Consider the following 23,712-nt stretch of genomic DNA (forward strand, 5'->3'; position numbering starts at 1 on the left):
ACTACTTTTGCTGTTTCCCATAGGTTTTGATAGGTTGCGTTCTCATTATCATTAATTTCTAGAAATCTCCTAAACTCCTTTCTAATCTGAGCCAGTACCCATTCATGCCGCAGAAGATTGTTTTCCATCCTCCAATTATTTGCCCTTGTTTTTCTGATTATCCTTTTATTGATCTCCAGCTTTACGGCATGGTGATCTGAGAAGGACGTCTAAGTAATCTGTATGTGTATGAACTTATTAAGGCTCCACTTGTGCCCCAGCATGTGATCTATTTTCGCAAATGAGCCATGTGAACTTGAAAAGAATGTTAATTTTTTTGCATTTGAATGGAAAGTCCTATAAATGTGTATCAGGTCCACTTGCCTACTTGTAGTGTTTAGCTCTGTAGCCTTCTTGATGAACTTCTTTCCCAGTGATCTATCTTTCTCTGATAGCAGTGTATTAAAGTCACCTACTATGGTTGTTGAATCTGTGATTTCTTTTTCATCTTTTGAATAGTTTGTTTGACAAATTTCACAGGTCTCTGGTTAGGTGTGAACTCGACCGTTTTAAGAATTGAGTTTAGGATCTGGCTGTACTAGGTTGATACTCTTTTCTTCTGAGTATTGTAGTTTTTCCCACTTTTGTTAATAGTTTGATATATATAACTGTTTATAATTTTCTACATAAACAGTTTAAACACCACATCATATACGGTCTGAGTATTTGAGGGTAAATTAAAAAGTATTCCTATGAAATCATAGAAACCCTTATTCAACAAAAATATCAAAATTAGAAGCAGTTGCTTTGGTATGTGCACTTCTGGAAGTGGTGTTTCCATCTCTGTGATCCTTCCCTAAAAATTCTCTAGCGTTGATTCAGACCGCATCAAAACAGCAGTTTCTGTGTTCTCAAGAGACTCGAATTCTGTCCCTTTTCATTGAGTTTGGAAACAAAAAGAAGTCTGGAGATAACCATTTAAGACCCGGGTGCTATTTTATCTGATCGCTGGACGTCATCTAATTTCTTGACCACGTTTTGCTGTAGCACCGTATCTTCTGTGTTCCCTTTCTTGAGGAGGGAGAGTATTGAGCAGGACCATAATGTAAAAACTAACTGTTCTTAAGTTGGAGGATTTAGTGTGAGCCCCAAACCCATTTCTGGGTCTACGTTTTGCTTTTCATTTTAATTTATTATAACTTGGCAGTTAATACATATGTCATATCATTCCACAGTTCAATCATGTCAAGCAGAATTGTACAATTGCTTCGCTTCCACAATCAGTTTCCAAACACACTTTTTCTTTCTGGTCTCCTTGACATCATTTCCCTTTCCCCACACCCACCCCTGTTTCTCCCCCGACTCTCAAAGTCATTACTTTACTTGTTGTCCCTATAGATTCATCAATCCTGGGTTTCATTTACCAACGACCAGAAAAATGTATAACACAACTGCAAAAGGGTGACCCCCAATGACAACACCACTGAGATAGCCCTAATATGAACAAACACAAAATAAAACAGAATGTCCGTCACAGGTTTGTCAGAATAATATTTATCTTAATACATTGATGTTGCAAGACCTTGTTTGTTTCCAAACAAGCAGCCATCTAAGTGAGATGTCAATTAAGTCCACGTGGAGGAAGCACACTATCATCAATCACAGAAGGATTGTAATTTATATAATCCAAAGTCAAAGGAGGGATTAGTATCAGAGTCTCCATATGAGAATTTGGTTTGCAGAAGTCTAGGGGTGACAGTGGGAACCTGTGGTAATTACATAATCTGTTTTCAACTTGAGAGCTTAGAGGGAAGGAGTGGAGTTTAGCCTGTCAATCAGGTCACAGCTTGATGACCTGATTTGGAGGCACTGAGATAAAAAGGTCGCTGGAGGTGGGATACTCACTCACTCTGACGATGAGCCTGATAGAGCTACGCTGATCCAGCCAGAGCTCTGGAGCTGGAGGAGCCACATGGAGACCCCTGCTAGATACTTCCACTGCCACTGGACCCACAAGACTTTCCACCCACTGGCCTGTGATCTTCCTGCATTCAGGGTCATTGCATGTGTTGCATGAGTCTGAAGAAGAATTTGTAGATTGGTATCGGATGTATGGGCTAATATTGGACTATAGACTTGATCTGGATGGGGCTGGGATGTTTTCTCAATATTTATTGCTCATATATAAAGTTGTATCTTATACATATATCAGTGTCTATGAATTTGTTTCTCTAGTGTATGCAGACTAACACAGAGCCCAAGATTCATTTGTGGGAACTACATAGAAATAAAGAAGCTTCAGGTGAACTCTCTCGATCCCCAGTTGAGGGGATGGGAGGAAGTGGTTACTAAGCAGAGGAATTTGGGAAATTGAGTATAGATAGATAAAAGCTATAAATCTGATTTGAACAGTTAAAACTTTGTCAGTTGGTGCCCTCTTCCCTCTGCTGCAGGCTGGACCTGATCTGGTTTTCAACATTTTCTGTATTTTGGTTTTGTTTGTGTTCACTCACATTAGGGTGTATCTCCGAGGTGTTATATCATTGGAGGTCACCCTCTTGATGCTGTGTTATATGTTTTTCGGTATATGAAACCCAGGATTGATGAACCTGGAGGGGCAGCAAGTAGAATAAGGGTTTTGAAGAGTAGGGGTGGTTAGAGTGGTGGAGGGAGTAAAAGGGAGACGATGTCCAAGAGTCCAGGAAGAAAAAGAAAGTTTAGAAACTGATTGTGGTAGCAATTACACAATTTTGCTGAAGTGTGGAATTATGTATATATAATTTTAATTATATATATAATATTAATATATATTAACTCCTAATTAATAAAAAATTTTAAGGGAAAAAATGTAACAGTTTTCAACACTGTTTTGAAAAAAAGTCTGAACGGGCAAGGTCAAGGCTTTAGGGTGAATGGTCTAAAGTTTCCTAATGAAATTCTCCTAGGACGATCCTTAGGGTGGAAAAATAATTCTTTGGCCTTTTGCTCACCAATGCAGATTTCAATTTTCTTGAAAGTTCTTCCTAATAAGCCCTTGTGAACACCCTGTGTCTTTTGGGGAAAATCTAGCAGGATTACCCCTTTGAGATCTCCCTAAAACAGGTGCCATAGCTGACCTCTCTGCCTTGAAGGTAACTGCCCAACAGATCCACTGGAAAGCCAATGTTTTGACTGGACTTTTTTTTTTTGGAAGGCACCCAGACGAGACTCAGACACATGTTTTAAGGAAAGACGTTGCCTGTAGCCATCTAGCGATCATCGACCGTGACATGTTTAAACACATACTCTTGGCATAAACTGTAGCCTTCGGTATGGATTACAACGTGATATAAAGAAAGAAAAATCCTCACCTTGGGACCAGTAAACAAGCTCATGATGAAGCAAGGAAAGACTGAAGTGGTCAGGGGTTTCATTTTGCTTGGATCGACAGTCTGCCCACAACAGTCAAGAAATCCAGCGACAGACTGCATTGAGCAAGTCTGCTGCAGAAGACTGCTTTCCAGGGCTGCAGAACAAGGGTCACTTGAGGACTACAATATGCCTGACCTAAGCCATAGAATTGCCCTATGTGGGCAACATTGCTCCCTGGGGTGGGGCACTGGAATGATAAAAGGAAAGCGCAAAAGCGTATGTCTACACTTTACCCTGGATTATGGGCTCTAGTAAAAAAGTTTGTAATTGCCCAAGAAGTGCCATGTTTGTTTGTTTCTGTAAAGGTGTCAGTAGGCCAAACAAGTTTGAGAGTCCATGCATGCAAAAGTTGTACAGTGAATAAAAAAGGCCACAGAAGAATTGAAACAATTACATTGTGATGTCTCTGAGAAAATATGTAAAGTACTGTGCCTGCCAAAAGAACAAACGGATGCGTCTTGCGAGAAGTACAACCGGAGCAGTCCTTAGTGTTGAGGATGGCCAAACTTTGTCTTCTGTGCTTTGGACGTGTTATCAGGAGAGACTAGTCCCTGGGGAAGGACATCATGCTTGGCAAAGCAGGGGGTCATTGTAAAAGAGGGGCGCCCTTCAGGAGACGGATTGACACAGTGGTGGCAACAGTGGGCTCACACAGAGCAATTCCATGATGACGCAGGAGCAGTCAGGGTTTCACGCTTACCTACACAGTAACTGTCGGTCAGGATTGACTCCACAGTACCTAAAAACAACATGGGTGAATGGCTACTCTGGTAGCAATGCTTTTTCACCTACCCTCTTACCTTAAAAAAAAAAAAAAAGACTATTGTACCTATTGCTTCACACCGCTATTCTGCAAACTCTTCCCCTCCTCCCCCAGGACTTGCTAAGTTTTACAGGAATCTATATCAAACTAAGGAGCCCTGATGGGATAGTGGCTACAAGGTGGGCTGTGATCGCAAACCTGCAGTTTGAAAACACCAGCCTCTCTGTGGGAGTAGGATTGGGCTGTCTTCTACTGGAAATAGTTAAAGTCTCAGAAACTCACGGGGCAGGTCTACCCCATTTAGAGGGTCTTGGTGAGACAGCATCTACTCAATGGCTGTGAGTTTGCTTTTTATGGTTTATATCAGTTAATTTACATCTGTTTTCATCATAATACCTGCTTAATATTCCTTGTTGGGATGACCCACATCTAGCTCTCTACTGGTGGACATTTTCAGTTAGCTCCATTTTTTTACTCTTAATAAATGATATTGCATTGGTATCTGTATGAGTGTTTATGCATATGCATCTTTGAATAGCCAACAGATATTTCTTTAGATGGAATTCTTTGAAATGGAATTTAAAAGTTAAGAGACGCCGTTAAATATTGTTTAAATTTTAACCAACTTTCTCTCCAGATAGTTGATAGCCGTTACACTGCTGATATTGAATGGAAGTGTGTGCAGCCATCTGCCACTAGCTCTCTGAAACGAATGTCCCCTTCTTCCTCTATGACCAGGCCACCTGTATCAATTGGCCCTGCACTGCTGGGGCGCTTTGTGCCTTCACAAAGCCAGGTGTCTGATTTGAATTAGACCTTTTGTCTTTCTGTGTCAGGACCTTTCTTTTTCCCATACTTGGCCCACCTGCAAAGCTCTGCTGAGCTGTTTTTCATGCCCCTCTTCATTCTGATTATACCCTGTTTCCCCAAAAGTAAGACATCCCCCCCCAAAATAAGACCTACTTACAGTTTTGCCTCTCACTGAAATATAATGTGTCCCGTCCCGCGGGACATTCAACATGGATCCTGGAGGAGAGAATGGGAATGGGGGGGGGGTACAAGAGGCACGGAGAATGAGGACAAGACAGTATCCTGATCAAGTCCTGATTTAATGAACAAAGAGTCACAGCTTATAATGGCCAGCAAAGGGGGGAAGCCTCCGCCGCATCAGGGAGTTCAGGGGAGCGCGCCCTGCCCGTGAGTCAGTAAGGGCTTACAGTCCTCAATTAGGTACACAGAGGAGTGGCATGTACATGCAAATCAAGCACAGGGGAGTACAATCTTTTGCCCAATCAAGGGGATGCAGGACATGGGTGCTTATCTAAAGAGCATCACCCCTTGTTTGCTCAAGCTTTACAGCTGCACTGCTCTGTCACGTAGGCTGGGGTAGAACAATGCCCAGGGCTCAGGCTAATAAATTCCAAGTAATGGTCAGGCCTCATGGCTCTGGACAATAAGGCATCCCCCTGAAAATAAGGCCCCCCGAAGCTACTGTAACTTTGGACTCTGGACCGTAGAGGCAGGTGCCCCCGCGCAGCTCACTGTTGGCCGCGAGGCAGCTGGAGCAGACAGGAAGTGAGAGGTCTCTTCTAATAAAACGATAAACAATAAATATGTACTGTATTCGTCTTCATAGAAAAATAAGGCATCCCCTGAAAATAAGACCTAGCGCATCTTTGGGAGCAAAATGTAAAGTAAGACACTGTCTTATTTTCGGGAAACAAGGTAGGGATCGTCATGTTCTATTACGGCTATGGCTCCCTCCATGACTGCTCCCCTCTTCTTGTCCCACGGCCCTGCTATAGTTTGCGCCTTCATAAGAGCTCTCTTGACTCTTTGGTGAAGAAAGATAAAGTATCTACCAAATGGTCTAAATGCCTCTCAGACACCCCACTCTTCCTTCACTTGTGGCTAGCCCGATCTTTCAGAAATGAAGCTTTAATCTCATTCGTCTGTTTTAGTATATTTAAATAGGGAAAAACCTGCAGACACATTCCACGTTCCCTGGTATGTTTCCTAGCACGCTGTCCCTGATTTTCCTTCTAGTCTTTCCCACTAGTACTCTAGATTATCAAGCCTGGTCACCCTATGTGTTTCTGAACCTCTGTCCGTTGCCTGGAATGTCTTCCCCCTCATTTATCCTTCGTTGCTGTTGTCGTTCATGCTGTTAGGTCCCCTCAAGGGATTTCTGTTTCATGGCAACCCTATGCACCCAAAATACCACACACTGCCAGGCCCTCCTCTGCCCTCGGAGTTATGTCTGAGCCTCTTGTGGTAGCCACTGCGGCATTCCGTCTCACGGAGGGCTTCCTCTTTTGCACTTACCTCCCACTTTACCAAGATTATGTCCTTTCCCAGCGGCTCGTCCCTCCAGATCACATGTCTGAAGTATGGAAGACACAATGTCACCATCCTGGCTCTGAAGGACCATTCTGGCTTCACTTCTTCCAAGGCAGATTTGTTTGTTTTCCTGGTGCTCCATGGTCCTTAACAACATTCTTCACCAATACCATAATTCAAACGCTTTGATTCTTCGGCTGCTTTCCTTATTTATTTATTGTCCAACTTTGATGTGTATTTGAGGCACTTGAGAATACTGTGGCATAAAGTGGGCATACTTTGGAAGTTACCAAGTGGGGGGGGCAGGAAAGGGAAGATGAAACAATAGACTAGCGCAAGGGTAGAGCAGGGATTGGCAAGCTGCAGCTGAGAGACCATATGCAGTTCTTTCAGTGCATACTGTTGGCTCTGAAATAACATTGAAAAAAATTAAAGAATATTATTCTGATAATGGTGATTACATTTTTTTTGCAAAAATATATTTGCGGCTTTTAAATAATTTTTCAATTGGGAGGGACGGGATTGGCTCTTCTGTCTGAAAAGTTTGCTGACCCCTGGACTAGAGGGTTGGCAAATATTAAAGGTCGATGCTGCAGAAAGGTGAGGTGGGAAGCAGAGAGATCACAGGCCAATGGTGCAGACTCGCGTGGATCTGAGGTCGGTGGAAACCTGGCAGGTTACTGACAGCTGTCCAAGTCTGTGACCTTCATGGGGCCAGCCATGTAGGCAGACACAGAGTCCAGGTGAGGGGGAAGGCAAAGGGCAAGAGGAAGGGTGTTCCAGTGTTTCTTTTATAAAGAGGCCACACCCCCAAGGAGGCATCATCAGGCTGTCCCCTGATGAATGGGTGAGACCCCACCCCTACACCTTCACACAAGTTGACGTAAGTCTAACAGTGACAGTCCTGAAAGCTCTTCTCCATCCATATCGTTCTGGCAGACTCTACTTTGAGAAGTCAACTCTGCCTCAGTCTGATTTTGATTACCTTCTAGCCTGAGCATCTCACCTTGTGGAAGTCTGTCTGACAACGTTCCACTGAAATTCGAAAGGTTTTCAGTGGTTAATTCCTCAGAAATACACACCCTGTTACTTCTTTATAGTTGTTTTGAGTCTGCATGCTCTACTGAACCTGTTCCCCTTGAGGGATCACGCTGGTATTTGAAACGCCAGTAACACAGCTTCCGGCACCGCAGCAACACATATGCCACCACAGTCGGACAAACTGACAGACTTATTCAAAGATCCACTCTTGGGAAAACCAAACAGCCGGACCCACCACCTTTGAGTCAAGTCCAAGAGTACACATCTTTGTTGGAGCAGAGAGCCTCGGCCTTCTTCCATGGATTGGCTGTTGGTTTTGAACTGCTGACCTTGTGGTTAGTTAGCAGCAATCCAACATACAGCAGTGGGAGTGTCTGGAACATTTTCCTTAAACTTCCTTACTCTCCTTCCTTACTCTCCTCCCCGCCCCTCTCTGTGTCTTGAGGGTTTTTCTGGGTTAGTACTTACCATCTGCCTCAAAAATACTTTCAGGTGTCTCCTAACCACAGTTAAGCTGTGGCTCACTCACTGTCATGGATTGTAGCAACCCTGTAGGACAAGGCAGAACGGCCCTGTGGGTTCTAACTAATGATTTATGGGAGTAGAAAGCCTCGTCTTTCTCTCCTGGAGCAGCTAGCAGTCTTGAACCGCTGACCTTAAGGTTAGAAGGCCGGTGTGTAACCTGCAGTGCCTGCAGGGCACTTACACGGTGGCTAGAGACTTTTATTTCTAGTACCTTTCTGCAGTATCCTAACATGCAGTAGAGACTTGATAAGTACGAATGAGCACCAGCTTCCTTGTTTATAAAATGGAAATGAGTGACTTGCCCCAAACCATCCAACCAGAAGTTATGGAGTGGGAACTGATGCCAAAGTCTGTCATTACAGGGATAAATGTGGAACGGCAGCGGTAGGGAAGGTACGTGACTTGATGAGGTGGGTTGGCTTTACCACTGCCTCTTATGGACATATCCTTTCTCTCCTCTCTGAGGTATATGGATGGGGTTACAATGGCAATGGTCAGCTGGGCCTGGGAAACAATGGCAATCAGCTGACCCCGGTGAGAGTGGCGGCTTTACACAGTGTGTGTGTGAACCAGGTAAGTGTGGCCAACTCGGGGTTAGTGGGCCCATCTGTCTTACTGCTCTGACTCAAACTACCCTGTTTCCCCCAAAATAAGACAATGTCATATATTAATTTTTGCTCCCAAAGATGCACTAGGTCTTATTTTCAGGGAATATCTTATTTTTCCATGAAGAAGAATACGGTACACATTTATTGTTGAACAACAAAAAAGGAAATTTATTACCTGTTTAAGGTACGGTAGTAGTTGTCATCACAAACCAGCATAACCAGACAAACTGAATCCTACAGTATCAAGAATTTCTTGTTACTACCATTATTTCCATGTACAGGAATCTATGGTACATTTGCTCATAATCTATAGTACATTTACTCACACTTCCTGTCTGCTCCGGCTGCACTGCAGCCAACAGTGACTGCGCAGCTGCACCCACTGCAGTTACAGTAGCTTTGGGGGGACTTATTATCGGGGAGGCCTTATGTTCGGGGCGGTCTCATTTTCGGGGCATGCCTTATATTTCAGCGCAAGGCAAAACTGTAAGTAGGTCTTATTTTCGGAAGATGTCTTACTTTCAGGGAAACACGGTAGTGAACTATTGGAGACTTACTTCTCAGGTGTGGATCCCTGATGGTGTAGCGCAGGGGTCCTCGAGCTTTTTAAACAGGGGCCAGTTCACTGTCCCTCAGACCCGTTGGAGGGCCGGACTATGAACAAATTCCTACGCACACTGCACATATTTTATTTGAAGTAAAGAAACCAGCGGGCCGCAGTTTGAGGACCCCTGGTAGTGGCTACCCGTTTGGCTGCATCCATGAGGAGAGCAGTTTAAAACCACAAGCTGCTCCTCAGGAGAAAGATGGGACTTTGTGCTCCCATTAACAGTTACCGTTTTGGAAATCCACAGGGAGCGTTCCACTCTGCCCTCTAGGGGTCACTATGAGTCAGCATCGACTCAATGGCAGTGAGGTTTTGGTGGACTCTCAGTAAATCTTTCAGGGCCCCGTGCTGTCCTTTTGCCATCCACCTCTAATCGATGTCTTCTCTGCGTCCCCTGATTAGAAGGGAGACCAGGCAGCTGGCTCAAGTCTCCACAAGGACAGTAAACTAATGGAAAAGCCCCACCGTGCTAAGGTTTAGGCTTTCCAGGTGCTTACTTAAAGTCCCAGCGAGTGTCTGTCCACACCTGGTGATGAAATGACGCTCTGGAGAAGCTGGCTACAGTTTTAAGTAGATGATTTCTTGCCCTTTGCCCTTTTCCCATCTTTAATAACCATATACATTTACTTGCAGATCGTCTGCGGCTATGCACACACTCTAGCACTAACAGATGAGGGCCTGCTCTATGCCTGGGGAGCTAACACATATGGGCAGCTGGGAACCGGCAATAAGAATAACCTACTAAGCCCAGCACTCATCATGGTGGAGAAAGAAAGGTAACTGCGCCGTGACAGGTCGTGGGATGATCGCATCTGTGAGAGCTAGGGGGTTTGGCTCTGCAATGCTCCTGTTGACGCATTCTTGCTTTCAACCAAAGACCTCAAGTGCTAGCCAAAACGAACATGTAGTTGGATTTGATTCCTACGTCCCTGGCTCAGAGCAGCAGCTGTGGATGCTAAGCATGACCGCATCTTGGCATCGTTCTTGCAAACTTCTTGCCCGTTTGGTAGGCAAGTGAAAGAAGGCCCACATCAGTTTGACATTCTACGTGGAGTACACTTTTTCCGTTGAAACAGCTAAAGCTTCTTTAAAATAAATAAAATGCACCCTTGAAAGGACATAGCCTGTTTAAATGTTGATTTGATGTTGTGTGTTGTTACTGGAAGCGATGTTTAACATTTGATCAATCAAATCATGAGGCCTTACCCAGTAAGTCGTGGAGTGTTGACCTCTGAATCCAGAACTTTGCTAAAGTCCACTTCATAGGGGAGGATGGGGCGGGCTCCCCATCCGGTTCCATCCTTTCCCCCACCCCCACCCCCTTTTTTCTGGCAGGTCCTAGCAGCTCCAGGGATAGCAAAGAGGCAGCAGTCAGGCAACCCAGCTTTGAGAAAGCTCTCGGTGCCCCGCGGTCCGTAGGCATCGGCAAGTGCCCTCCACACAGCCAAGATGCCCAAAAGGAAGGTCACCGGCCAAAGGGGCGGTGAAGGAGGAGCCCAAGAGGAGATCTGCAAGGTTGTCAGGGAAACCTGCGCCTGCACAAGTAGAGACGAGTCAAAAAAGGCAGCAGGAAAGGACCAGTCTTCAGACACAAAAGTGCCAGCAAAAGGGACAAGGGGATCCAAGGCTGAAGAAGCTAAGCAAGAAACCAAAGATTTACCTGCCGAAAATGGATAAAGGGAACACAAGGAGAGTCCAGCCTCTGATCGAGCAGGAGAAAAAAAGTCAAGTCTGATGAATGCATCTACCGTGTCTTATCAGTGGACCCTGCTACCTCCCTTCTTTTTACTTTTTTTTTTTTTCAAAGCAGTGGTTCTCAACCTGTGGGTCGCAACCCCTTTGGGGGTTGAACAACCCTTTCACAGGGGTCACCTAAAGACCATCGGAAAACATCTTTCAGATGGTCTTAGGAACCGAGACACCGCTCCTCTATCTGTCGGCCTCCAGGCCTGTCCGCACACATGCAGATACGCCCACATACGAGAACCCGGTGTGAAGACTGTTACCCATGCTACACCATGCTTCAAGACAAAATCTCATTTATTTGTCATTAGAAATAATTATTTCACAATATATAATTACGAATTGGTTTGTTTTTGTGATCACCGCATATACTCGTGTATAAGCCGAGTTGCTCAGCACATTTTTAAAAATTAAATCATTTTATTGTGGGCTTGTACAACTCATCACAAGCCACATATACATACATTGTGTCAAGCACATTTGTGCATTTGTTTCCCTCATCATTCTCAAAACATTTGCTTTCTACTTGAGCGCCTGGTATTCGCTCCTCATCTTTTTCCCCTCCCTCCCCATTCCCCCCCCCATGAACCCTTGATAATTTATAAATTATCATTATTTTGTCATATCTTATACCGTCTGACGTTTCCTTTCACCCACTTCTCCGTTGTCCATCCCCCAGGGAGGAGGTTATATGTAGATCCTTGTAATCGGTTCCCTCTTTCTCCCTCACCTTCCCTCTACCCTTCCAGTATCGCTAGTCTCACCACTGGTCCTGTGGTGTTCATCTGTCCTGGATTCCCTGTGTTTCCAGTTCCGATCTGTACCAGTGTACATCCTTTGGTGTAGCCAGATTTGTAAGGTAGAATTGGGATCAAGTTAATGATGGGGAGGAAGCATTCAAGAACTAGAGGAAAGTTGTATGTTTTGTCATTGCTATACTGCACCCTGACTGGCTCCTTTCTGCCTATGACCCTTCTGTAAGGGGATATCTAATTTCCCACAGATGGGCCCTGGGTTCCCACTCTGCACTCCCCCTCATTCACAATTTTCAGCATATTTTTAATGCACTTTTTGTGGTGAAATTAGGTGCCTAGGCTGATAGTCGTGTTGGCTTATACTCAAATATATATATGGTAATTACTATGCTTTAATTATGTTCAGTTTATAACAATGAAAATATATCCTATATACCAGATATTTACATTATGATTCATAACTTGCAAAATTACAGTTATGAAGTAGCAATGAAAATAATTTTATGGTTGGGGTCACCATATGAGGAACTGTATTAAAGTTTTAGGAAGGTTGAGAACCACTGATACAAAGGATTATTTTTATCAACTTTTTTTTTTTTACATTTTATTAGGGGCTCATACAACTCTTATCACAATCCACACATATACACACATCAATTGTATAAAGCACATCCGTACATTATTTACCCTAATCACTCTCAAAGCATTTGCTCTCCACTTAAGCCCTCTGCATCAGGTCCTCTTTTTTTTTCCCCTCCCTCCCTGCTCCCCCCCTCTCATGAGCCCTTGATAATCCACAGGTTGTTATTTTGTCATATCTTGCCCTATCCGTTTATCAACTATTTTGTAAACACAAGTTTTTTAGTGGCTCTAGGAGCATTATTAAGAAGGAGGAAATGCCACTTTATCCCTGTCTCACCCACCCACACCTTTTTTTAAGTGTAACTGCATTTTTTTAAGACATGAAATCATTTACTGGTTGGGGTTTTTTTGGTACGAGCAGAACATAGTGGGATGTTGAAGATGCTGAATTGTGGGAAGACTGGACTGTCTTTGAATCCCTAATACAAAACATACTTCCTGGCAATTTGGAGTCACAGTCATGCATTTGTATGACTTGAACATTTAAAATTTTGTTTTTGGGTTTTCCTTAATAGAATTGTGTCTGAAAACCATTCTGTCATCATGGCTTTGTGTCAGACTGTGTGCACTCTGTAACTCCTTTGGTCGTGGTAGTCCAGTTTTCCTGATCACTTTGTTATATGCTGTGAACGTTTGAGTTTTATATGTTGAACATTTGAGTATGTGGTGTGTGTAACATTAAATTATGAATCAATGGGACTTAAGATGTAACAGCTTATCAACATTTGAAAAAAAAGGTAATTGATTATCTCTTGTAAAAATGTACCTCCAAATTTAAAGCTGGAAAGTCACTGGAATTTAGAAACAAATTATAGCTACCAGCCATTTAGGATTTTCTTACATTCATTAAGAATTGTGTACAAATTGTTCATAATGTTCCTGCACTATCTCAAAACAACCAATAAAATGCCAGTTACAAACCAAAAAGAAGCATACTCCAGCAAAAAATGACTTGAAGTGTCTTTGGAAGGGAATCCGTAAGAGTCCCTGAGCACCTGAACCAATGTTTATCGTGTGTGACCTCTCCTGAGCTCTGGTAGGGGATGATGGGGAAAGGTGTGTTTAATAGCAAATGGGATGTTGGATGCATTTGGGGCACGTGATCGCCTCTGAGAAATCGGGCAATGGCAACCATCTTGACCACTATCGTTGATCCTGTTTTGCGTGGGGGTGCCAGGAGTTGGGCGCCAGCGTTTGATGGTGGGTAACAGCGAGCTTCCAGGACTGTCAGGATATTTTGATAGTGTCTGCTTTCCTCGGTTCCTTTGGTTTCTGTCCCCTTTTTTCAAGTTTTCCTCAACAACACGTGTTAAACACCCTAACCCAGAATGATGCTCTAGAACCAGAAATGAGCAATGTGGAAGGGGTTCTTTCCTGCGTCTTCTGGCTTTGTCACCATCACTTGGTAGCTAATGTCACGGGGCTCACGCTGTTTCTGAGGTGTCTTAAGCATGAACTTTTTTATTATATTGTATGGTGTGCTGTAGGACTTTTTGTTTAATAAGTGACAGGTATTTCTCTTTTCTTAAAACTTCACAGGGTGGTAGAGATTGCAGCCTGTCACTCTGCGCACACCTCTGCCGCCAAGACCCAGGGCGGCCACGTGTACATGTGGGGCCAGTGTCGTGGCCAGTCGGTCACGCAGCCTCACCTCACCCACTTCTCCTGCACGGACGACGTCTTTGCCTGCTTTGCCACGCCCGCCGTCACGTGGCGTCTTCTATCTGTTGGTAAGGAATCTTCCACCGAGAGATAATAAGGCTGTCAAGTTTTCCTTGTATTTTTGTTGATAGTGACGCTAACGTTCTAGAATGTCTTACTCTCCATTGTAATGCATGTCCCCAAATTAAATTTGCGTAAATAGATTTTATTAATATATTATGAAATAGTTGAATGGACTTAGCTTTTCCCTCTTCCTAATGATTTAGCCTTTATTTAACTCAGGTTTTTGCATGGTTCTATGTAATAAAAATAAACTTTAAAAAAGTGTGACTTTTAAGGTGATTCATTAACTGCTTCCTTTCTCTCTTTCAACCAATCTTAAGTACTTTTGTTTTCGAAGGGCATCAAAAAAGAAATATTATAAAGGTGGCAAAATGCAGGGTGATCGGCCCTTTTTCTGAATATTGTCTTAAGGGTCCCTATGGTGGGATGCCCTAGACTATGTCCCTTAGACACCTTTCAGACCTGGAAATAACCCGCTCCTGGAGATTGCCATTTAGCCGAACAGTGGACGGACCTACAAAGTAAACAGTAGTGGCCTCAAGAAATGTGCTACTGAGAACAATCAACCATACAGAACCACAAAGCAGCAAGAAGGCAGGGCAGGGCAGGACTGAGAGGTGAATGGAGACAGGAGATACAGGGAGGAAATAGGGACTGTGCTATTACAATGAGGGGGTTATAACGAATGTCGCTAGACAAAATATGTATAAAATGGAAGACTCATTTGCTCTGTCAACTCTTGCCCAAACCACAACAGAATGTTTTTTAAAAACCCAACCAATTCCAACTCTGTTGTTGTTGTTGTTGTTGTTGTTGTTGTTGTTGTTAGGAGCTATTGGATTGGTTCCCATCCATAGCAACCCTATGCAAGGCAGGATACACTACCCAGCCCTGGGCCATCCTCACAGCTGTTCCTCTGCCTGAGCCCATTGTTGCAGCCACTGCGTCAGTCCATCTTGTCAGGAGCCTACCAAGCATGATGTCCTTCTCCAGAGACTAGTCTCTCTTGACAACATGCTCAAAGTATATATGATGGAGTCTTGCTATCCTCGCCTCTAAGGAGCATTCTGACCCTACTTCTTCCAAAACAGATTCGTTTGTGTTTTTAGCAATCCATTGTACTTTCAATATTCTTTACCAACACCATAGATTCTTCCTTATTCAATGTCTAACTTCGCCTGCATATGAGGCAATGGAAAATACCATGGCTTGGGTCAGGTGCACCTTAGTCCTCACTGCAACGTCCTTGCTTGGCAATACTCTATCGAGGTCTTGTGTAGCACATTAACCTAATGCAGTGTGTCTTTTAATCTCTTGATTACTGCTCCCGTGTGCACTGATTGTGGATCCAAGCAAGACAAAATCCTTGACAACTTTAACTTTTTCGCCATGTAGCATAATGTTACCTAGAGGTTCATTTGTGAGGCTTTCAGTCTTCTTTACACTGAGTCGTAAGCCATACTGAAGGCTGCCCTCCGTGATCATCATCAGCAAGGGCTTCGGGTCCTCCTCACTTTCAGCAGGCAAGATTGTGTCATCTGCATATTGCAGGTGGTTAATAAGCCTTCCTCCCATCCTGATGACACAGTCTTCTACATATCAGCTAACTTCTTTTATGATTTGCTTAGCCTACAGATTGAAACCTTTCCAGATTTTAATCTATGCAGTATTCCCTTGTTCTTGTCACACAACTACCTCTTGATCCATGTATAAATTCCACACGAGCACAATCAAGTGTTTTGGAATTCCCATTCTTGTCCAAGTTGTCCATAGTTTATTATGATCCACACAGCTGAATGTCTTGGCATAGTCAATAAAACACAAATAAAAATCTTTCTGGTAGTCCCTGCTTGGAGCCACCTGACATCAGCAAAAATGATATCCCTTGTTCCACGTCCTCTTCTGAATCCAGCCTGAACCTCTGGCAGCTCTGTCGGTGTACTGCTGTAACCATGGTTAGATGAGCTTCAGCAAAATTTGACTTCTTGTTGTATAGTTTGAGCATTCTGTTTGGTCACCTTTTGGCGGAGTGGATACAAGTATGGATCTCTTCCAGTCAGTTGGCCAAGTGACTGTCTTCCAAGTTTCCTGACATAGCCAAGTGCTTCAAGTGCTGCATCAGCTTGTTGAAACATTTCATTTGATATTCCTTCAATTCCTAGAGCCTGGCTTTTGGCTAATGTTTTCCAAGCAGCTTGAACTTCTTCCTTCAGTACCACTGGTTCTTGCTCATATGCTACATCCTAAAATAGTGGAATGTTGACTAGTTCTTTTTGGTGCAGTGACTATATCTTTTCTATCTTCTTTTGCTGCTTCCTGCCTCATTCAATATTTTGCCCATAGAATCTTTCCAGATCGCAAGTCAAGGCCTGAATTTTTGTCTTGCGTTGTTTGTTTAAGATATGCCGGGCATGTCCTTCCTTTATGGTGTTCTCACTCTAGTCTCTTGGACACTTAATTCTATTTTTTTACTCTGTCTTCTCAGGCTTCCCTTTGAAATTTTCTATTTGTGCCTTAGCTGCTCTTTCAGTAAGAACAAGTTTCAGAGTCACTGTTATCCTTTCCTTCCTGGTTTTTTTTAATGACTTTTTGCTTCGTCGTGAATGAGGTTCTTGATGTCCTCCACAGCTCATCAGTCTCCTGTCAATAGTGTTCACTGTGTCAAACCTGTTCTTGAGATGTTCTCAAAATTCAGGTGGGATAGGCTCAAGGTCATATTGTAGCCCTCATGGACTTGTTTTCATCATCTTCAGCTTTAACCTGACGTCCATGTGAGCAGTTGATGATCTGTTCCACAGTCTTCCCCTGGCCTGGTTTTAGCTGTGAGATTGTGTTTCTCCATCATCTCTTCCCACCGATGTAGTCAAGTTGAGTTTTGTGTGTTCCATCTGGAGAAGTCCATGTGTGTAGTAGCTTTTGTGTTGTTGGAAAAATGTATTTGCTATGAACAAGTTGTTCTCCGACTTCATTTCTATCACCAAGTCCATATTTTCAACTACTATGCCTTCCTCTTTGTGGTAGTTACATAATTTCATGTCAACTTGAAGATACATAAAAGTTTAGGAGTTGAATTTAACCAGTCAGTCAGGTCACAACCTGATGATGCCTCCTTGTGGGTGTGGCCTTCTCATAAGGAAGGTCCTGGGAACCTCTATTTCTCTACCTTCACCTTTCTGCTGGCTGACCCTGATAGTGGAAAGAGCCGTGGAAATGTAGCCACCACCATTGGAGCCACAAGACTTTGCACCCACACCATAGCCAATGGCCTGTGATATTCCTGCATTCTGCATCATTGCATGTCTGCGTGAGTCTCAAGAGGGACTATGGACTAGAATCAGGCTTTTGGACTTGAGTTGGACTGGGCTGGGGTATTTTCTCAATATATAATTACTTCTTGATAGAAAGCTCTTTCTTACACATATATTAATGTCATTACATTTGTTTCTCTAGCCAACCCAGCTTAACACACTTTGTTTCCAATTTTTGCATTCCAATTGCCAATTAATATCAGTGCATCTTGATGGCATATTTGATCAATTTCAACTGATACTGACCCTGTATAGGGTTTTGAGACTATAAATCTCTGTGCCAGCAGACAGCCTCATCTTTCTCCCATGAGCAGCTGGTGTGTTTGAACCTACCACCTTGCAGTTAGCTCAATACCTCACCTGCTGTGCCACTAGGGTATCTTCACATTTTAAGAGAGTAGTCAAATCATTATAGACTACCTGTCACTTTTATTTTATTTCTTAAAATATATATCTCTATGTTTAACTTAGTATAATGATATCTAGCCTTTCTAAATATTGGCATTGTACATTTTTGGTACTTTATAAATGTAGGTGACCTATAATATCAATATTTTGAAATTTATTGATCAAAACATGAGCTCTCTTGTAAAAAAGAACAGATTTATCCACCATGCTAGTAATAGTTTCTTCTTTTAATCCTTTGAGTTTTATATTTGTGTTTTCGGTGTTCTCTGTTAATAGTGTTTTTTGTCTGCAGAGCATGAAGACTTCTTAACTGTTACAGAGTCACTGAAGCAAGAATTTGATAGTCCAGAAACTGCTGATCTGAAATTTCAAATTGATGGGAAATATATTCATGTCCATAAAGCTATTTTAAAAATCAGGTACTGTTGCTTGTTCTTCCAACAACAAACGCACTCCTGTCCAGTTGAATCTGACTTACATTGACCTTGTTGGACAGCATAGAGCTGCTCCATTGGGTTTCTAAGACATCAATCTTGTATGGAGTGGATTGCCGTATTTTCCTCCTGCGTAATGACCGGGAGGTTTGCACCGCCAGCCTTTTGGCTAGCACTGCAGTTTAACCACTAGGCCACCAGTGCTCCTTTGCATGAGTTTAGAGACATAAGTAACCTTAATTTATTTTTGCCATCCCTGTTTCCTTCTTGTTCCACAAACTGGGGACTGGTGACAAATAACCTTGGCAGAAAATACCACCCAGTTGCTCTTTCTCCCCATTTATTTATTTCTAGTTGCTTTTAAGAATAACGCTTCCAGTTATTGCTTAAGATGTGTGTGTGTGCTTGTGCATGCATGTGTGTGCTTTTTAAAGTTCACATTTAAAGGAAGGATCTTTTGAGTGGTTATTTCCATTGAAAATTTTGTTTGGATAGTTAAAAATAGTTATCGGTGGAAAATGTATGTCTTCTTTTTTTATTTTATTTTATTTTATTTTGTATGTCTTCTTTTACTGTGACTGAAAGATTAATTTGCCCCCAGCAGAAAAGTTATAATTGAAAGTCCTAGGTATCTTACAAGAAGTGTTCTTTATGTACAGTAAATGGGAGGGAGCTCTGGGTATAACTGTGAGGTCTGAATGCATTTATCAATAGCTATTTGGCTTGTTACTCAGTAATCATGGCATTAGAGAGAAAGAATTCCTAAAACTGAGACCATTCAGGGCTGACCTGGTCATTTACAAATCTTTTTGGAAAACTAGCTCAAATTCTATTTACAAAGTAGTATGACATGTCTTGAGGGAACTGAAAAGTCATGTATAATTTATTCTTGACCAAAGGATTAATTAGAAGGATCAATTGGAGCTGACTGAATCCATCTCTACCATGTATAGCCCACGAAGGGCCTTGTTTTGTGCAGGGTCACACAGTAAGATTTAGAGTTTTCTGACCCATTCAACTGATATTCCTTCTCTAGAAAACAGCTTCTTTTTATTTCACAAATGGAATGATTTCTTATGTAATTGGAGCCATTCTTTGGATGAATTTTAAAAAAATACACTGCCATAAGCTAATCTGTAAAATTTAACCCAAAAAGATCCCAGGAAAGCCTTCTCTAAACCAAAGTTTGGCTTCATTAGTAAAAATATGTCTGCCTTGAACATTATATTCCTTTAAAGAACTTTGTGGGATGAAACGGACAGCAGCAAGCTGAAAAGTTAGATAGGGGACCGTGAGATTATGCTAGTGGGGGAGGGGCCACTGAGAAAAGAGGGTAAGTAGTGTTGCACAGCCTGAAGAATGTAATCATTGTCACTGAATTATATATTTAGAAATGATTGACTTGAATTAGGTCCTCTCTCTTATTTTTTTTTAAGTTCAAGGATCGTTTGTTGGCCTTTAGGAGCGTTTTCCAGTCCAGTCTGTTGGGGCACCACGCCCTGGCCCCAAAGTCCACTTTCAGCATTCCCTGGGGACCTTGCCACTCCATTCCCTTGCTGTTCCGCTGCACTCCCCCAGTGCTTTGCCTCCGTGTGGTGGGATCAGGTCGGGCGCGGAATAGGTTCTCTGTATATTTTCAACAATAACAAAACTTTTTTTTTTTTGGTAATGCAAGGGAATGTTTATAAAAAGCTTAAATAAAAGCCCTGGCACGGGCAATGTTCTTAGAAGTTAACTGAAGAGTCATTATGTTGGTGTGTGACGGTCCAGTGACAGAGATGAACTGGATACCTGTAATAACTGCAACTCATTTCATCGACTTGATCAGGACCCTTTTGCTTTCTGGCCTTAGGTGTGAGCACTTCCGATCCATGTTCCACTCTTACTGGAATGAAGACTCCGAGGAGGTGATAGAAATAGACCAGTTTTCTTACCCCGTGTATCGTGCCTTTCTCCAGTACTTGTACACGGATGCGGTGGATCTGCCCCCTGAAGATGCTATAGGTACCTCAGCTCCACTGGGAAGGAGCCACAGGGCCAGAAATGTAGTTTTCATGTTCTTACAGTACCAAAGCTTGAGGTTTTATTAGTTTTTATAGGGTATATATATATATATATATATATATATATATTTTTTAAATTTTAACAATTTATTAGGGGCTCATACAATTCTTATCACAGTTCATACAGGTCTATATATTTTTAAAGCACTGAAAGTAACTGCCTTCTAAGGTGGTGGTATGCAATTATGATTAAAAATGTGGGTACAGTTTATTTATGAATTTGAACTTAATATTTTAACACGGAAGTTGTTTATTAGGGTTGAGCTTATCATTTTGGTAAGGGAAATTTTATTTTGAATTTGGGAACCCAAAGAAGAGAACATGCCATTTTAATTTTTATCCCTTTTAATATAGACTTGGCAGGGGAGGTATATTTTGGAGGCACAGGTGGCAGAAAGTAAGAGACTATATTTACTAAAATGAGCATATTGCTCTGTAAGAAACTTGTCTCGACTTACTCTGTAGAACTCCCGTTCCCCACTGCCATGAAGTCTGTTCTGACTCATAACAACCCGGTAGGAACTGCCCCTTTGGGTTTCCAAGATCCTAAATCTTGATAGGAGTAGACAGCCTCATCTTTTTCCTACAGAGGCAACTGTGTATTTGAACTGCTGCCCTTGTGCTTCGCAGCCCAGTGAGTAGCCCATCATGCCGCCAGGGTTCTTTACATGGATATGAGGGGGACGGACTTCAAAACATTCCATTTTTCTATTAAACTTTTGGGAAGCCTTCCTACCCCACTTTTATTTTCCTTCCTTATTCAACTCCACCAAAAGTATACAAAGGGATTTCAAAAAGTTCGTGGAAAATGGAAGTAAAAGATAAGGGTATTTTGTAGGATCTTTTTGAAGTCCCCTTGTATGTTTAAAAATTGGGGTAAATTGTAAACTTGATTAAAATAGCCCACGTTTTCTTTTTTGACTTCTAGGTCTTTTGGATTTGGCGACATCGTATTGTGAAAACAGACTGAAGAAGCTTTGTCAGCACATTATCAAGCGAGGAATTACTGTGGAGAATGCCTTTTCCTTATTCTCCGCTGCAGTCAGATACGATGCAGAGGTAACATAAACAGCAAACCGAAAACCTTAACTCTTGTGTGCTTGGCCACATTCCCCCCTCAGTTTCCGGCCCTCCTCTGAGGAGGAGGGGACAGGGTAGCTTCAATTCAATTCTGTTGAGGAAATACATGAACTATCTGGTCCGTAGAAAGAGAGCCTTGCCATACTTCTATATTCGCTGCTCATAGTTTTGAAAGAAGTTTTTTTTTTTTTTTTACTTTCTTTTTGACTAAGTTAAGAAGCAAAGCTGGTACTGGATGTTGAAATACAAAGTGTCACAAGTAATTAGATTATTAAACAGCATATTTGTTATTGTCAGGTATTCCTTAATATCAGTAATATTTATTTCTTAATGTCTTATTAATTATTTTCTTGAGAGCTCTTACAGATATTACCATATATACTCGACTATAAGCTGATCTGAATATCAGTTGAGGTGCCTAATTTTACCACAAAAACTGCATTAAAAATGTGCTGACCCCCAATACAATAGCACCTCGCCCTGTTAAGCAGCCATTGCAGGATACCCATCTTCCCGACATGATCACTGAAGACAGCCGTGTGTGTAAGCAAATGTGGTGAAGAAAGCTGATGGTGCCCGGCTATCAAAAAAAGATATAGCGCCTGGGGTCTTAAAGGCTTGAAGGCAAATAAGCGGCCATCTAGCTCAGAAGCAACAAAGCCCACAGAGAAGAAGCACACGGCCTAAGCGAACACAAGGTGTTGAATGGACCATGTAGCAGATACAAAGGAACAAAAACAATCATTGTGTGATCACCTTCCTCACATAATGGCTGAAGACGAAAGTGTGCATAAGCAAGTGTGATGAAGAAGGCGGATGGTGCCCGGCTACTGAGAGATATAGCATCTGGGGACTTAAAGGCTTGAAAGCAAACAAGCGGCCATCTAGCCCAGAAGCAACCGAGCCCACACGGAAGCAGCACACCAACATAGGTGACCATGAAGGACAGAGGAGACCAGGTCTCCAACATCAAAGGTGAGGTGGTGGTGAGAATCACATCACCGTGAAAGAGGGGGAGTACATGATGGGGACCCAATGCCCACCTGTAGAGAGCTGAACACCCCTTCCAGAGGGGTAGGGAGGAGGAGATGGGCCACACAGGGTTCAGTGTAACAACAATGAAACTCAAAACCTTCCTCTAGTTCCTGAACGCTTCCTCCCCTCCCAATCATCATGACCCCAATCCTATGTTGCCTTGCGGACCTGGTTGTACCAGAGGATGTACAGCGGTGCAGTGGGGATCTGGAGGCACAGGGAATCTAGGACAGACGAACCCTTCAACACCAGCGGTGGGAGAGGCGACACCAGGAGGGAAGGGCATGTAGAAAGGGAGAACCGATCTCGGAGATCTATGTGTAACCTCCTCTCTGGGAGATTGTCAAGGGGGAGGCGGGTGAGGGGAGACGCCGGGGAGTATAAGATAAGATATAATAATTATTTATAAACTATCAAGGGACCAGGGGTGGGATCGGGGAGGGAGGGGGATGGGGGAAAAAAAAGGGAAACCGAGCTGATTCCAGGAACCCAAGTGGAAGGTGAATTATGAGAGTGACGAGTGCAACGAATGTATAAGGGTGCTTTGCTCATTTGATGTATGCACAGATTGTGATAAGAGCCTTATGAGCCCCAATAAAAAGATTAAAAAAAAAAAAAGAAAGTAACTGTTTAGAAAAGAATGATGGCAACATATGTACAAATATGCTTGATACAATTGATGTATGGATTATAATAAGAGTTGTAAGAGCCCCAATAAAATGATCTTTTAATAAAAATAAATATATATATTATAGCTGAAAAAAATGTGCTGAAAAACTTGAGTATATACGGTATAACAATCCATGATTCAGTCAGATTATACATAATTTTACAATTGCTGCTGCCATCAGTTTCAAAACCTTTTCTTTCTTCTTGAACTCTTTGATATCCCCTCCCTCCCCCCTTACCCCAAGGAACCCTCACTATTCTGTTCTATTATTATTTGCTGTGTTTTACACCATCCAATATACCCATGCACCTGCAATTCTGTAATTCATTCCCCTCAAGTAGGGTTATACAGTCATCATGGCTCTCAGCTCCCTCTTTTACCTCTCCCCCCCCCCATCTCTTCCCATAGCCTCAGGGAATCTTGACTCCCAATTTCTGTTTCTGAAGGGTTATCTGTCTTGACTTTCATGCATCAAACACTCTTAATTATACAAAAAAAATTAATCATTTTATGAGGGGCTCATACAACTCATATCACAATCCATACGTACATCAATTGTATAAAGCACATTTATA

The 23,712-nt window shown here is 42.5% G+C and overlaps 1 protein-coding gene across 6 annotated transcripts in view; it reads left to right on the forward strand.

Moving 5' to 3' along the window:
• The window catches only part of RCBTB1 (RCC1 and BTB domain containing protein 1), a 92,847-nt gene that overhangs the window by 63,869 nt on the left and 5,266 nt on the right, over positions 1-23,712 (forward strand). For 5 of the 6 annotated variants that reach the window (XM_075532504.1, XM_075532502.1, XM_075532506.1 and 2 more), the window contains 6 exons: positions 8,525-8,632; positions 9,908-10,050; positions 13,954-14,144; positions 18,148-18,274; positions 20,142-20,293; positions 21,281-21,411. In XM_075532504.1, the coding sequence (XP_075388619.1) occupies positions 8,525-8,632; positions 9,908-10,050; positions 13,954-14,144; positions 18,148-18,274; positions 20,142-20,293; positions 21,281-21,411 (852 nt within the window). The remainder of the gene's footprint in view (positions 1-8,524; positions 8,633-9,907; positions 10,051-13,953; positions 14,145-18,147; positions 18,275-20,141; positions 20,294-21,280; positions 21,412-23,712) is intronic. The other variant, XM_075532507.1, reaches the window with a different exon arrangement.

The sequence above is a fragment of the Tenrec ecaudatus genome, chromosome 15, assembly GCF_050624435.1.
Source record: "Tenrec ecaudatus isolate mTenEca1 chromosome 15, mTenEca1.hap1, whole genome shotgun sequence".
In the NCBI taxonomy this organism is placed as follows: Eukaryota; Metazoa; Chordata; class Mammalia; order Afrosoricida; family Tenrecidae; genus Tenrec; species Tenrec ecaudatus.